General features: G+C 42.3%; 4 protein-coding genes across 11 annotated transcripts; 2 read left to right on the top strand and 2 right to left on the bottom strand.

The window, feature by feature from the left end:
- Nucleotides 1-747: 747 nt before the first annotated feature.
- LOC108161421 (RNA-binding protein 39) lies at nt 748-6,532 on the bottom strand. 3 transcript variants are annotated; one of them, XM_033393381.1, is made up of 6 exons: nt 6,422-6,532; nt 6,221-6,354; nt 3,055-3,245; nt 2,533-2,985; nt 1,905-2,463; nt 748-1,840 (listed from the first exon to the last, which is right to left on the bottom strand). In XM_033393381.1, the coding sequence occupies exons 2-6, from the start codon at nt 6,272-6,274 to the stop codon at nt 1,199-1,201; spliced, it is 1,899 nt and encodes a 632-aa protein (XP_033249272.1). In that variant the 5' UTR covers nt 6,275-6,354; nt 6,422-6,532; the 3' UTR covers nt 748-1,198. The 3 variants fall into 3 exon arrangements, with proteins under 3 accessions (XP_033249272.1, XP_017151170.1, XP_017151171.1); XM_017295681.2 differs by having other exon boundaries at nt 6,418-6,529; XM_017295682.2 differs by having other exon boundaries at nt 1,905-2,460; nt 6,221-6,532.
- Nucleotides 6,533-6,704: 172 nt separating this feature from the next.
- On the top strand, nt 6,705-8,899 carry LOC108161427 (ras-related protein Rab-30). Of its 3 annotated transcripts, none has more exons than XM_017295692.2 (2): nt 6,705-7,279; nt 7,453-8,899. In XM_017295692.2, the coding sequence occupies exon 2, from the start codon at nt 7,501-7,503 to the stop codon at nt 8,197-8,199; it is 699 nt and encodes a 232-aa protein (XP_017151181.1). In that variant the 5' UTR covers nt 6,705-7,279; nt 7,453-7,500; the 3' UTR covers nt 8,200-8,899. The 3 variants fall into 3 exon arrangements, with proteins under 3 accessions (XP_017151181.1, XP_017151180.1, XP_017151178.1); XM_017295691.2 differs by having other exon boundaries at nt 6,712-7,401; nt 7,458-8,899; XM_017295689.2 differs by having other exon boundaries at nt 6,722-7,401.
- Nucleotides 8,900-9,456: 557 nt separating this feature from the next.
- Nucleotides 9,457-11,453, bottom strand: LOC108161425 (mitochondrial magnesium exporter 1). Of its 4 annotated transcripts, none has more exons than XM_017295685.2 (5): nt 11,241-11,453; nt 10,502-10,816; nt 10,002-10,434; nt 9,765-9,941; nt 9,457-9,695 (listed from the first exon to the last, which is right to left on the bottom strand). In XM_017295685.2, exons 2-5 carry the CDS (start codon nt 10,610-10,612, stop codon nt 9,526-9,528), a joined length of 891 nt encoding a protein of 296 aa, XP_017151174.1. In that variant the 5' UTR covers nt 10,613-10,816; nt 11,241-11,453; the 3' UTR covers nt 9,457-9,525. The 4 variants fall into 4 exon arrangements, with proteins under 4 accessions (XP_017151174.1, XP_017151175.1, XP_017151176.1 ...); XM_017295686.2 differs by having other exon boundaries at nt 10,502-10,749; XM_017295687.2 differs by having other exon boundaries at nt 10,502-10,744.
- Nucleotides 11,454-11,703: 250 nt separating this feature from the next.
- LOC108161424 (putative mediator of RNA polymerase II transcription subunit 15) lies at nt 11,704-13,829 on the top strand. The gene is made up of 3 exons (XM_017295684.2): nt 11,704-12,332; nt 12,414-12,835; nt 12,904-13,829. Exons 1-3 carry the CDS (start codon nt 12,279-12,281, stop codon nt 13,487-13,489), a joined length of 1,062 nt encoding a protein of 353 aa, XP_017151173.1. The 5' UTR covers nt 11,704-12,278; the 3' UTR covers nt 13,490-13,829.
- The last annotated feature ends 773 nt before the right edge of the window (nt 13,830-14,602 follow it).

Here is a 14,602-nt window from a genome sequence, read left to right as displayed (position 1 = left end):
AGGGTATGGACAGTGGGAAAAACGGTCCAGAAAGTGCAACGCATCTTACGCGAAATCCACCTCTTTTGCCTAATATACCTTGAAGTCAAAATATATTGTCCTCACAGGCGAGGTGAGGTTAATTACGGAACCTTGCTTTAGCTGGTTTTGCCTGTTCATATCCTTTTTTATAGCCCATTCCAAACACACAACTCATTTTTTCGTTGCAGGAGTGGGTCTGTTTGGATAGTCGTTCAAATGCACCCGTCTGGCCCGCAGAAATATATCGAAATATACCGTATATTTACCGATGAAAAGACGAACTTAGTCTAATTAACCTCTATTTAAACAGCGGAAAATATATAATAATTATAACAACAGTACTTTTTGTAGATCGATCCATCCAACCATTCATAAATTACAAAAAAAGACCGCGATATCTTTCTTTATTACATACCGATATACTTTCAACTTAATTTCGTCAGAAAGTACAGATAACATATCGGAAATGGTCATCCTGAGTGAATGTATCGAACCTGATCAATCGTTATCGTTGCTCGAAATTCAATACGACTTTTGTTGTTGCTTTCCGTTTTGTTTTTATTTTTGATTTTTTGTATTCTAAAATTCTTGTACAATTGTTTTATTGTATGACGGCCTAATAATCGACTAATTTTTTATATATAGCTGCTTTGAATAATTAGTCTCGCTTTTGATAACGCTACATGTTTGGAGATTGGCGGTGATTCAAAGAGGAATATTTGGTGATATTAAAGTACAATTTTTATTATTTTAATTTTCTTTATCCAAGTCAAAGATCTAACCATGCAGCATCTTTAGACGGACTAAAATATTTCTATCTCAATTATGGTTTTTCTAAACAAATTTAAAATTCAAATTGAAAACGTATTATTTCAGATTATTTCACACATAAAAATTTAATTTGTTTGCTTTGCTGAATTAAAAACCCCAATTGGTATACCGCATTTTGGCGTGGTTAGGAATGCCTAATTTATACATTTTTTAATATATTTGTAAGTGTATTTAATTGTATTTTAATATGTGCCCCCTAGTTTTCAGCTTGCGTTGAAAAGTCTTTGAAAAAAATCGAAAATATTCTGAACAAAAATGATTTTTGTAACGAATAATAACAATATACCGCGAGCGTGTTGCATCCACATCGGAGAATAAAAACTTTCCATTCGTTCTTCTACTCCCATCAATCGTCGTCGGTGTTCTTGCGCGTCAGTGCCACCAATTCGGAGGTGCCCACTGAATCCGGAAACATTGAGTGATAGTTGACCACGGGCACGTATGCGGCCGTAATGACGCGTCCGGCAAACCACCGGCCGTGCAGCGCATTCACCGCCAGCACCGCCGTCGTTGTGCTCGGACACTTTACGTATACGGTGCCCGTGGGCGAGGCGGTGTCCACATGGATGTGCAGCACACCGCCATGCTTGGCGCACTCCTCCAGCACATCGTCGCGTATCTCTACGTCCCAGGTGGGATTCGTCTCCGTGCGCGCATCAAACATATTCGACAGTATGAAGCACTGTGTGGCTATCGATGGTGTCGCCTGCTGCTGCTGCACCGGTGCCGGTTGCGGTGCTGTGGCCAACAGCGCATTGGCCGCCGCCTGGGGCACTGCAAGACCTGCTCCCTCCGCCAGCTTGAACATCAATTGGAGTCGTCCTGTGGCGCCGAGATCAATGCCAGTGCGATCCATCTCATCCGTGTCCAAAGAGGTGGTGTTCATATCCAGACGTTCGGTCACATTTCCCACCTTCATGGGACGTCCAGCGAGCTCGAAGCCATTCAATTGTTCCAAAGCCTTTTTGGCATCTTCAGCATTGTGGTACTGCAAAAAGATCAAGAGAGTTTATTGAAGTGGAATCTCTAGATATTATTCACCTAAAACATACCGTAATAAATCCGTATCCCTTAGAGCGATTGGTCTCCGTGTCCATAATCAGTTGAATAGCATCGATCTTGCCAAATGGTTCGAATATCCCCCTCAGCATTTCCTCGGTGATATCAAAGTGCAGCGATCCCACGTACAGGCGCATCGGACCCACGTGGCTCTTGGGCTGGAATGCAGGCGTTGCATTCTGTAGGCGATTCTTCTCGGCCTGCGTGTGCTGCACCATAATGGGTACGCCGAGCAGCCGCTGGCCGGACAAGCCCAAAGCGAGGGCCACCGATTCGGGATCCTCAAACTCGATGTAGGCAATCCCCTTGAATCGTTTCGTCTTGTTGCACGTAATCAGACGCACATCGCGCACCTTGCCCACGCTAGAGAAGAACTCCTCCAGATCACGGGCCCGGACACGTTGCGACAGCTGAATGCAGAACACAGTGCGAGCATCCCGCTCCTCGGGACTCAGCTCGGTGGGCGGTGTACGATCGCCGCCACCACCACCGCCGCTTCCATTTGGTTGTGATCGCCGGCGGGGCGAGTAGCTGCCACGACGACGAGTACTGCTGTGGGAAAAGAAAGGGATTCCATGGATTTTATTGAAAAATCTGTGCATATTTATATTATAAACTTACGTTTTATCTCTTGGTCGCGAAGGACTACGCTTGCGTTCACGTACCGGACTCAGTCGCTTGCGCGGCTGTTCACGTGAGCGACTGCGTCGACGCCTGTCCCTGGATCGATCGCGCTGTATGGGCTTACTGCCATCTCGACGATCCCGAGAGCGGCGATCTCTCTCGCCGCGATCATTATAGCGTACACGACGATCATCGGCAGCGCCTCCTGCTCCTCCTCCTCCGCCGCCGCCGCGCTCTTCTCTTGATCGACTGCGACGTGATCTCTCCTGCTTGTCCCGTTCCCGATCGTTGCCAGGACGTTTGCCAGCATCACGATGGCGATCCCGCTCTCTATCTTTCTCCTTGTCGCGATAACTGCTGCGATCACCACCGCGATCGCCACGATCTCCACCGCCGCTGCGATCTCCACGCTCTCTTCTCGATTTGTTATCACGCGAACCGCTGCGACTGCTGCAATACAAAAAAGAGATCTCTCAGTGGTTATGCCACTAATATTTGCAGTGTTTTGTAAAATCTTACCGAGATCGTTTCGTTGGCTTTTTCTTTGAACTGGCGCCTCCGCCACTGCTGCTGCCGCCGTTGCGTGTTCCATTGTGTGCATGACCATCGTTGATCTCCGCCTGCGGACCACCCCCGCCGCCTCTGGGACTGTCATCACTGCCATCGCTGCGCCCGCGTCCTCCACGTCCACCGCTGCCCGCACTGACACTCTATACACAGATAGGTTTCGTTTTTGTGTGTTTTGTTTCGGAATCAGGAATCAGGATATTGGATTTGTATGGGATTGGGGCAGAGGTTGGTTTTGGGGGATCGGTCGCAAGCAATAATGTACATACATATAATTTGTAATATTTTTTTTTGGTTTGGTTTTTTTTTTGTGGATTGTGGGTGGGGTTTTTGTTGTGGATTCGTACGTTACGTTGTTGTCGCGTTGGTTTGGTTTTGATGTTGGTTGATTTTTCGATTTATATCATTGGTTTGGTTTTTCATGATATATTGTTTTTCAGTTTTCGTAACATTTTTTTTTTTCGTATATATATTTTTTTAGTATATATTATTATTTTTTTTTTTTTTGAATAAGAGAAAGCAAATCAAAGTAAATTAGTTAAATTTTTGTGTATCTGCAAGTATATAAAATAGAAATGCTTAAGTCAACAATGATCATGGGGGATCATTGCCAATTTATAGCCATAATAGAGAGACAGAGAGATATAGAAGTACACAAATATATATAGAGAGAGACAGAGAGATCTTATACAATATAGTTTCGATATATAGTATATATATTTGGTGGGTATATATATATACATATATAGCTGATATTATGGCACACACACAGATCAGAAGATGGTTTCACACGACGACGCACGAGAAATGTTGTCTCCACATCATTTCTCATCTCATGCTCTCGATTCTCTTTCACGGTTTGGTTTTTGGGGAATTGTTTTGTTTTTTTATTCAGTTTTTTGCTTTGGTTTTTCTTTTGTTTTAGCGCTGGCTAGTGGAGTAGTGGAGGTGGACTTTGGTACTGGTTGATTTGGTTCTCAACAGAGAAGACATCGTCTACACATAGATATAGGACATAGACATTATATAAGTAAAAGATGATAATGCTATATATGGTGTATAGAAATTGCTTATTACTTTTTCACGGATTCAGTTTTGTTCTTTTTGTGTTCTTATATATTTTGTTTGGCTTGGTTTGGGCTTTCTTTTTTAGAGAGACTCTGACTTTCTTTCATTCTGGTCTGTCTTTTGTGAGTGAGAGTAGTAGTAGAGTGGAGTAGTAGTAGTGCTGCCTGCTGCCCCAGACAAGTTAGGTAGAGTTTATCTGAAATTTAGTGCACGTTCAGTTTCATTTGATTGGATGATATACAAAAAAGCAGTAAAGTAACGAGAATTTGCAAATTGGAATTGTTTGTTGTGTGTGGAGAAAAAAAATAAACTCAAACTCAAACAAATCATACAGTATTTTGTAAAAACACCAAACAAATTCCTAGATATGTTTTGGTTTCATTTTTTGTTTCTTTTCTTTTGTTTTTTGTTCTTGTTGTTGTTTGTTTTTTTTTGTACATATATTTTTTTTGTTTTTGTTTTTCGTTTGATTTTTGTTTTTTTGTTCGCAGCTTCTGTGGCACATTCAAAACTTACCAAATGGTCTCCAGCTTTTTGTGTTTAGAATGACCAAAACAATCTCTAGCAACAATATTGAGCTTATACGATTCTCTGCAAAGACATTTCACCCTTCAGGATTATTCTAGCATTGTTTTTTAAATTTTTTGTAATTTTTTGTTGTCATTGATTTGATTGATTGATTGGTTGGTTTTGGGGAAGTTGTGTGTAAGTTAAGAGAGCAGAGAGAGGGAGAAATAAGAGCAATCAACTCAAAGGTTGTGCAGATTGATTCAATCTACATAAAAGTATTGATATTTTTGATAGGGCGGGCGGTGGTTGGGGGGGACTATGTATAATGGACAAATAAGAAAATGTTGAATAGAAATAGAATTCAGTTTGATTCATTTGTGGTACGGAAAGTTTATAAACTTCTTATATCAGAACAGAAAGACTTCAATTTGATTCAAAGTGTGGAAACTCCCGAGCTGGGAATTTTTTTTTAGAGCTGGGAATATAATATAAATAAAAAGTATAAAAAAACGACTGGTCATAAACAATTAACTTGGTGACGAGAATATCTTTTGCTTTAGAGAATGTTTATATTTTTAATTATTTCCTTTTATAGGAATCATAATATAAATTGATTTCCATATATTAAGGTATTAATCCCCCGAAACCTCATAAAATGATAGAACAAAAGAGATTGTTAATAGGTTAAGAGTGCCCAAACCCGTTAGTACTACTCTTTTTGTTTAGACAGAACTCTTTGCCATGAGCTCTTACGATTTTCCTTATCTGTTTTAATTAGAACAGGGACCGATTCAATTTCAATTTAAAACAGCTGGAGGGAAAATTTTCTACACTGATAAGATAAGCTAATGAAAACGCTTGAGCATATAGCAGGTTGAAGAAAATGCTGAAATTATCCGTGACAGTCCGTACAATGTGTCCATGAAATAGAGAAAAGTTTTAAAGACACGTATTTAAATTGGTTTTGCCCACTGTTATGTTATGCCACCCACTGTACCCCCACTTCAGGACATCCCTGGGTTCACCGTTAAATGTCTCATAGCATAAAGTAAACATCACATACATACACATGCACCCACAAACTGACAGAGTTTCTCACGCACACACATTGCCGCGGGAAAACTATTTTCCGTGTGTGGGTGCAAGGTACGAAAATTTATGGAGAAAAAAAGAATCACGCTCTGCAGTGTTACGCTTGCCGATTTCATTTATGAAAGAAAAATTAGGTTAAAAAAATCGATTTAAGACAAGCGGCCGCCACTTAGTATGCATTGAATGCACATATATATATATACATATGTATACGCTTGTGTGTGTGTGTGTGCCCGAGACGACGACTTACATACAAACACAAAATGCACGTACGAACGGCGCGCGCTATGTGGGTGTCTATGTAGAAAAGAAGTATACAAACATACATGTAGAGTAACTGTTTTTCTTCGCAGTGAAAATAATTTCATTTTGTTGGTACAAACCATTTGTTTTGGCTTAATTTAATGTTCAATACTTCAATACTTGTGTGCATGAAGTGGTAACTTACGTTTTTCTGGTACGGCGCCTCGAGCATTGCCTCAACATCAAAGTCCTCGGCCATGTTAAATTTTCTTCTTCTTTCCCTTCCCCTTCCGCTGCTGGCGCGGTGTAATCCAAGTGAAAAAGTCTCCTCGTCGGTGTCTAGCTCGTTTGAAGAAATCAAAATGTTGTGGGATGCGCAGCGCAAGTCGTAAAACCACTTACGAACTTTTATTTCGGTTTATTTCTAAATTAAAGTGCAATTTTTCAGTTTTTTCACTAGCGTGGCGGCTGTCGCAGCGTGTGTTTCGTTAAATGTACTTTACATGTACCATGCACATGGAAACTACACGGTAACTACGCATTGGCTACATCATGGGAGGAAAAAGAGGGTATGGACAGTGTGGACAGTGCAACGCATGTAAGTTAAAATCTACTTTTGCTTAATATTATCATCACACGCGAGGTGAGGTTCGTGCGGAACCTCGACATTTGTCTTGGCTGTTTTTGGCTGTTGTCCATACCCTTTTTTTTGTCCAGTCACAAGAAACGACTCATCTTTTCGTTATGGAGTGAGTCTGTTTCGAGCAATGCGATTAAACAGAGCCAGCTGCGAAATATGTTGTCAATAAAAATACAATGAATTTTTATCTAATCGTTCCCATATCATTCGTTCAAATATCATTTGATTGTCGACAAAATATGTCGTCGATTTGAATACTGGGCAACTCGCAGCTGTTTGAAACCCTATACGGCGTTGCCACCTGGATTGCGATACCTGTCGATACCTGTGTGTCGTCATTTAATCGATTTGTTTATAAATAATAAGCAGTAGCGGAATTTTACTGAAATTCTTATGCAGAAAGAGGGCTGGCAATTAATGCACCAGCATGCACCCAGAGCATTGGAATAGAGAACATTTTAAAGCTTGCCAAATCATCCTGAATGGAGCTTCAGCCTCCGTGCAATAGCAAGAACACGGGCCCGTCTTGTTGTTGAGTCATCAACAATTAACAACAAAAACAAGAGCAGAAGCAGCCTTGGGGGCGACCGTTAACACCACCCGACGAGTTAGACGGTGCCACAGGTGAGAGGCACACACGAGACAAGGCGTAGTCTTTCGCCTTGATGGCGTAAGCTGATCCAACAAACCACCCCATCATCATCGCCCATCAACCACACATCAGGCGTTACGCGTCGTTGACTAAGGTGTGTCTAAACTCTGCTTTGAAATCAACTAATGTCTGTCTACGATTGCAGAGCAGCACACACACGTTTCTCTAACGCTCCACTCACCCAATAAAAACTATGGAGGACTACAAATTCCTATTCAAAATCGTGCTCGTTGGGAACGCGGGCGTTGGCAAAACCTGCCTGGTGCGGCGCTTCACCCAGGGCCTCTTTCCCCCCGGCCAAGGAGCCACCATTGGCGTGGACTTTATGATCAAGACCGTGGAGGTGGAGGGTGAGAAGATCAAGCTACAGATTTGGGACACTGCCGGCCAGGAGAGATTCCGTTCGATCACCCAAAGTTACTATCGATCCGCTCACGCCCTGATCCTGGTGTACGACATCAGTTGCCAGCCCACGTTCGACTGCCTGCCCGACTGGCTGCGTGAGATACAGGAGTACGCCAACTCCAAGGTCCTCAAGATACTCGTGGGCAACAAAACGGATCGCGACGACCGCGAAATACCCACACAAATTGGCGAAGAGTTTGCCAAACAACATGACATGTACTTCCTCGAAACATCCGCCAAAGAGGCTGAAAATGTGGAGCGTTTATTCTACGAGATTGCCGCCGAACTGATTGGCCAGGCCCGCAGCAAAGACGGCAGCAGTGCTGCAGCTGCGGCGGCCGCCCAGCGGCAGTCGGACGGCAGTTCCATTGGATTAGCCAGCTTAGGTGCCAAAGCAGCGCAGAGCAATTGCTGTGGCGGTCTGGCCAATGCTGGCGGAGGTGGCAGCGGCGGTGGCGGTGGTGCAAACACTAGTCAAGGCGGCTGAAAAGCGGTAGTAACTGAAAAACTAAAATGAAATTTGTAACTAGTTTAGGGCTTAATCGTGATACTCAATCTGATCTTTTAATAGATAATTAGACATTCATCTGCAGTCCCTGTTTCCCCATGTATTTATTATAATTTCAAATGCAAGATATTTTACTTTAGTTCCCCAAAGTTGCCCAAAATCACGATTAAGATCTTTGAAAAACTAGCCAACACTTGACTATGGATGCTAAATATTTGTGTTAAAAGTCGAACTCCATTGGATGTGTAGTCGCCTGATTAAAGCGCCTGATTTTCTTGATTAGTATTATACATAAACATAGACATACAATAGATATTGTATCATGTGAGCATCACATTTATGTAATATCAACATTGCAATGCACACAAATTCCTGTTTTTAAAATTGATTGTATTGTTTCCGAAGGAGTATTTTGTATATTTTATACATTAACAAAGGTATCTCTTTTTTGTAACATTTTTGTATACATTTACCAACCTGTAATATGCGTATTTATTTGACATTTTGTAATGTGCAACAACCATTTCAAATGCTATTTTTAAACTGGTACTCGTATTTAGAGTGTAAGGTGATTTTATGACATTCCAAAAATTAAATATGTAGTTGACAAAATATGAGATAAAAGGAAATGCTGGATGGAAACTAAACTAAATAAATAATAAATCCATTTGTAATTTAATTGAGGGTAAATATTTGTTACGGGACTTGTGGATTCTAAGAAGACTTGCAAGGGGTTCTCAATGATGAAAAAACAAATAGAAGGTCAAGATATCCCCTGCTTATTGGTACAGAAAAGGCAGCCGTGGCTACTATAATAGCTCTTACTATTCAATTAATTTCCATATCATAGCAGTATGCCTATTCTATAGTAACGTGACTAAGGATTGTATGTATAAAGTATTGAAGCATAATGAGGTAAAGATTTCATTGGATAACAGATCTAAACATGAGCATTAATAGGATATCCAAGCTATAAGCGTAGATATTGAGCAATCTGTGTTCTTTGTTAGATATCGATGTCCTTTAAGCAAAGGATAGGCTGCAAATCTATTCAAAAAACTCTGCTGTACTCTTTTCAATAATTTTTAAACCAATACTTCGCCAAAATGACTATTTCAATCGGTTAAGAAAAAGATTATCTTACTTTTCATCTGTATTAAACTCCCACCAACGAAGAGATAGTAGTTCAGGAGAAGGCATTCCTCCTCTAGCCCTTTTTACAATAAATTCCACACATTCACTTTGATAAAAATATTTTGTTTAACTATACGAAAAGCCTCTCTTTTAAGTAATATAATTTGTCAATTAATTTAAGAAATCGTTGGCCAGTTCCACGCCAAAGAAAACCGCTGCCGTGGCTGGAAAGGCACGTAGGAGAATGGGCAGGACACCACGAAACAGGGCTGTAGGACCCTCGGTGGCCATGAGATCCCTGAAAACACTGCGAATGCCGTGCTTATAAGTGCCCTCGGGTGCTGTAAAATCCAACATAAATGATTCAATAATGGCCGATACTTGGTAAATCGATGATGATGATGACTCACCCGATTGTAGACGGCTCTTGAGTACATCGAAGGGCACGGCCAAAGTCCAGAACACAATGCCAGATGTTCCGCCAGCTAAAATGGTTGAGGTGGTGCTTATTTGTCCAGTTTTTGATTTTTTTCTAGCTAAATCCTGAAGGAATTCGTAGGTCACGAAGTAGAAACCGGTGGGGGAATCTAGTGGGTTATACAAGATATTTAATGGCCTCTTTTCGGATGTAAAGATTGATTACTAACCTCTCAGAATGCAGGCACATGTTCCCTTGAAGAGACTCTTGAATCCGCCCTGTCTATACAACTTCACAGCCGTGTCCAACGTCCCATTGTACATCTGAGGTCCTCCACTCACCGTCTGTGTCTGCAGCAGGACTTTAATCCGATCCGTGGGCACCGTAACCAAGGCGGAACACACCCCCGCAAAGGCTCCGGCGGTAAATATTTGTGGATAGGTGAGACGTATATGATCATCCGTTTGGAACAGACGTTTGCCTGCCGCATAGACGGCAAAGTCCACTGCGTAAATGGGAGTTACGCCCAGAAGGGGTGCGGAGATTCCTCTGTAGAAACCCCGGAATCCCTCCTGACGAAACGTCTTTACGGCACAGTCGATGACGCCTTTGTATCTGGGCTGCTGGCCAGGCGCCGCCAGGGGCATTGTCTGGAGCCGAACCTGCAGATAAGAAAAACATATGTTTGGCATCAAGAAACATTTCCCAAGTGGAATTTTTGTGGCATACCTTGATTGTGTCCAGTGGATGGCCAGTGATGACATTGCACATGCCACCGAAACCTCCGGCAATAAAGAATTTCACGGGATTGGCCTTCTGCGGTGTTACGAGCTCCGTCATGGCGTGATTTTAACTATTTACGTAAACGAAACCAGGAAATTCGTCAGCCTCTTTGGCGGCCGAATGCACGTGCTGTCGAGTATGCTGCGTGTGGGTTGCGTTATGTTATCTGCACGATTTGAGGCTGCTGACCTATGCTAATATTGAAAATTTTAGTAGTCCATTGGGGTGCGAATTCCATCTTCAAATGCTGATGGGCCTTATCTATTTGAAGAATTTTATTTGATTTTAAGCTATTGCAGCGGACTCTGACTGCGGAAATAGCGTTAAAATATACCATTCCACCCTCAGAAATATACCAAAATATACCGTCTCATTTTAAAAGTGTACCGTAAATATACAGACGAATTCAAGTTCTATGTTGCTCGATTTTTATATTCCGTGGAATCACTAACCACTAACCAGCCGATCTCTGGATCCTGATCGTTGGATCGATCGTAGGGGGGCATAAACGGTCGCGGCGAGGGCAGTTCATAGAATTCAAATTTTTCGGGGCAAGAGCGCGACAGCAGGGCCCACACCTGATCTCGCAAATTGTCGGGCAGCGGGGAGGGGGAAAACTCTAGGTCTATGGATTGTACGTAAATTGCAGACCAAACCAAAGAAAGCCTAAATTAGAGTGCCTTACCTGGCAATGTGACGCCCTCGAGAGCAATTTCATCGAAGATCGCATTGATCCAAGAACCCTCCGATGTGGCGTAAATACTAGACGCTAGTTAGTTCAGGAACCCTTAGCCCTGCCCACATAATTATATCCAATTATGAATCTGTTTTCCACTTGAAATCTTATTTTAAATACTTGGCTTAGATTTTTTTTTGCCTCAACAACAGTATGATGAAAACCCGAACTTAGCCCACTTAAGCCCCCCCCTCAACTACTTGAGGTAAATGGCGGAAAATGTTAACGATTGTAAATTCTTCTTGTAGATTCATGCCAACTTAAAAAAACCCCCGTTTTCCTTCTCCTGAACTGCGCTAACGTTATTAAATTTTCATTATTTATTTTCATTTATTTTGGCTTATAATAGGTTAATCGTTCTTCGTCAAGGATTGGAAACCATATTGCTCAAACAAGCGATATAATCGATATTACCATCGATGTTTTTCCAGCACTACTTCCGATAACCTTTCAATAAATTTCAACACACAAAAAAATAAGACAAAAATGTTGAAGTAACAAAATAAATGATACAAAATAGGTTAATAGACGCGAACACGAACACACTGCAACGCATGTTGGTCAAAACGCCCCTATCGTTCACCCAGCTGCTGTAAATAGCAGACATTTGCTGCTGCTGACACAACAAGAAGAAGCAGAAGGGAGGCAGGCAGCGACAACAACGACAACAACAGCATTTCGACAAAATTGTTGCGTATTGTCTTATCTCATTTCTTTTGGCAGCAGAAGAGACGTACCATTTTTGTGCAATCTGAGTGAACAAATCATATGTATAACTTATGTCTGATAAAAGTGCAAAGGAATCCTGTATCAGTCGTAGTGCGAGCTGCAGCAGCAGGCGCAAAAGAAGAAAGTGAATTCGCGCAACAGGGAGGAGTCGTCACCGAAAGCAAGAAACAAAAATCTATTGCCCATCGCCCCTAGGCGCGCGCAACGTGTTCCGCTTGCGATTAAACAAAAGAAGTCAAATAGCAGCTGTGTTAAACAATGTCCCATGGCGAGGATGTGCTAGATAATTGGGAAGAGCTTGACGAGGCGGCGGTACGTACTCACTCCCCACCAAACTTTCTCTAGAATCTATATATAATTTCATTTTGCACCCACTTGTTCGGACCTGCCCAGCTCTCTATGACTCTGCAAACCAAGCTGCAAACAAGCGAGGAAAAGCCCGTAATCAAAATGAAACTACTTCAGCGCCCGCAGAGCCTCCAGGACAGCAGCAGTGGCAGCCCGAGCAGTGCCCCCAGGCAAATCACTATTGCCAAGAAGCCCACGCCGCTCGAGGCGGCTCAGTCAGATGGCGAACCAGTCTTGATGGTGCTTCATAAGTCGACAAACGACTATGATCCGGCTACCTATGCCACGCCCACCATCAATCAGACCGTGAAAATCCTGCGGCGTCCCGCCCAGGCCGAGGAGCGACGTGATACGAATGGCATGAAACCCAAGCAGCCCATCAAGACGCTAAAGCAGCGCGAGCAGGAGTATGCAGAGGCCAGATTGCGTATTCTGGGAGCGGCCAAGAATCCAGAGGATGATAAGCCGTAAGCATAGCACGATAGCGATTGCATGGAACTTTTTTCTCTAAATGTGATTCTTGAATCATTTGCAGACCAACACCACCAATCCCAGGCACACCACAACAGGCTTCTCCTGCTGCGGCAAACCACTCAACTCTACCTGCTGTCAGCCACAATAACAATAACAACAATAATAATAGTAACCCCGGTCCTGGTAGTGGAATGCATCGCTCTATTTCGGCCCCGAAGATGTCCCAAGTGTCGGCCATGTACAATAACTACAACAGTTACTTCCAAGGGCCGCATAATCCGGGCCTGAACTATTATTACCAGCACGCCGGACCACTGCCACCACAGCAGCAGCCGCCAGCCATGCCGCCGCATTTCAATCAACGCATGCCACCGTACGTTGGAGGAGGTATGGGCATGGGTGGAATGCCAGCCCAACCGCCGCCACAGTCATCGGTCAATCAGCAGCAGCAGCAGCAGCAACAGCAGAGTTGGTCGCCCGTGGTCGGAGGCAGTGTATCCGCTGCCCTGTTGCGCCAGCAGTCAATGCAGCAGTCGCCACAGCAGCAGCACCAGCATCAGCCGCCACAAAGCTACAATGACAACACCTTGCGCCTACCGAGGGGACCCTGCCCGAATGGTTCGGTTGGCTTTCAGCTGCGCCGGTAACAGATTGCAGCAGCAGCAGCAGAAGGAGCAATGGGATGTGGTTTTAATAATTCAGTAAATTCTACTCATCTTGGTGTATAGATTCCAAGTGTGCAAAGATAAAAAAACAACAAACAGAAATTCATGTGCGAGCGTTTCCAATCTAAGATTTGTATGTCATCATGTTTGTGTGGACTCTGTGGTCCGTCCGCAGGCGAAGTAAGCATCAAACAAAAAAAACTTAAATATGTAAAAAAAATTTAATGACGAAGTATGGTAGATATTTTATAAATTTACAACTCACCCAAACCCCCAATTTTTGTATAATGTCATACTAATAAAAGGAAATCCTTAATTTAAAGTGTGTGTCCTACAGAAATGTAGAGTTTGGAAGCGGTTTCTACTATGGAGGATGATTATTATAAGTAGAATTGTAACGATCTTTGATTATTTACTTTAGCATTTACTTCAATCAAACGAAATTCCAGCCACTTTTAAGGTTTCTCCGATCGTACAGAAGATTCATCGCAAGTATTTCATTGTTACACCCAATATTCAGGCTGAAAGTGCAATGATCTTACAATAACTGACCTCAAAAGATCATCTTGTTTATTGCTAGCATCCGTTTGGAATCTAATTAATCAGCCAGCAGAAGCCTGTTCTCAACAAGAGCATCGTATTTATTTGAAATTCAATCTTTATACAAACAAATCGTACTTTATTTGGATTGTAAATATTTTTGGAGCCAATCGTACGATGATCTTCTTCCTAGTAATTGAAATAAAGCTAAAAGTGTATCAAAACTGTTATCCCAGATCATATTTCAATTAAGAAAAAGCTCAATTTTAAATAACAGATGTTTTCGTTATCTGTCTACTGACTTTTACACCGACGAGTGTATTTTAAGAACATCTTATTTTAATACAGGCCCAGGCCAAGTCAATGATCTTTTCGCGACTATTTTTTAGATTTTTAATCTTTCTGAAATATTGTTCCGACGGACGATGACCAGTGTGTACCTATCATAGCATTTATCTAATGTTCGCAGGAGAAACAGCTGTTCTTTCCTATCTCTCTCTCTATATTTTGCCTTTGATTTTTTCATTATTTTCATACGGAATAACAAATTTACGA

This window comes from Drosophila miranda, chromosome 4, assembly GCF_003369915.1.
Source record: "Drosophila miranda strain MSH22 chromosome 4, D.miranda_PacBio2.1, whole genome shotgun sequence".
Taxonomy (NCBI): Eukaryota; Metazoa; Arthropoda; class Insecta; order Diptera; family Drosophilidae; genus Drosophila; species Drosophila miranda.
The sequence above is the reverse complement of the archived record's forward strand: the minus strand, read 5'-3'. Positions and strand labels throughout refer to the sequence as shown.

What these genes read in the sequence shown, in the direction of transcription:
- LOC108161421 (XM_033393381.1), bottom strand. Translation starts at nt 6,274, where the DNA reads ATGGCCGAGGACTTTGATGTTGAGGCAATGCTCGAGGCGCCGTACCAG. An exon ending in AAGCCAACGAAACGATCTCG is followed by an intron (nt 2,986 to 3,054) that starts GTAAGATTTTAC and finishes TTTGTATTGCAG; the next exon opens with CAGTCGCAGCGGTTCGCGTG. An exon ending in AGGGATACGGATTTATTACG is followed by an intron (nt 1,841 to 1,904) that starts GTATGTTTTAGG and finishes ATCTTTTTGCAG; the next exon opens with TACCACAATGCTGAAGATGC.
- LOC108161425 (XM_017295685.2), bottom strand. Translation starts at nt 10,612, where the DNA reads ATGACGGAGCTCGTAACACCGCAGAAGGCCAATCCCGTGAAATTCTTT. An exon ending in ATCCACTGGACACAATCAAG is followed by an intron (nt 10,435 to 10,501) that starts GTATGCCACAAA and finishes TCTTATCTGCAG; the next exon opens with GTTCGGCTCCAGACAATGCC. An exon ending in ATGTGCCTGCATTCTGAGAG is followed by an intron (nt 9,942 to 10,001) that starts GTTAGTAATCAA and finishes ATAACCCACTAG; the next exon opens with ATTCCCCCACCGGTTTCTAC.
- LOC108161427 (XM_017295692.2), top strand. Translation starts at nt 7,501, where the DNA reads ATGGAGGACTACAAATTCCTATTCAAAATCGTGCTCGTTGGGAACGCG.
- LOC108161424 (XM_017295684.2), top strand. Translation starts at nt 12,279, where the DNA reads ATGTCCCATGGCGAGGATGTGCTAGATAATTGGGAAGAGCTTGACGAG. An exon ending in AAGAGCTTGACGAGGCGGCG is followed by an intron (nt 12,333 to 12,413) that starts GTACGTACTCAC and finishes GGACCTGCCCAG; the next exon opens with CTCTCTATGACTCTGCAAAC. An exon ending in AATCCAGAGGATGATAAGCC is followed by an intron (nt 12,836 to 12,903) that starts GTAAGCATAGCA and finishes AATCATTTGCAG; the next exon opens with ACCAACACCACCAATCCCAG.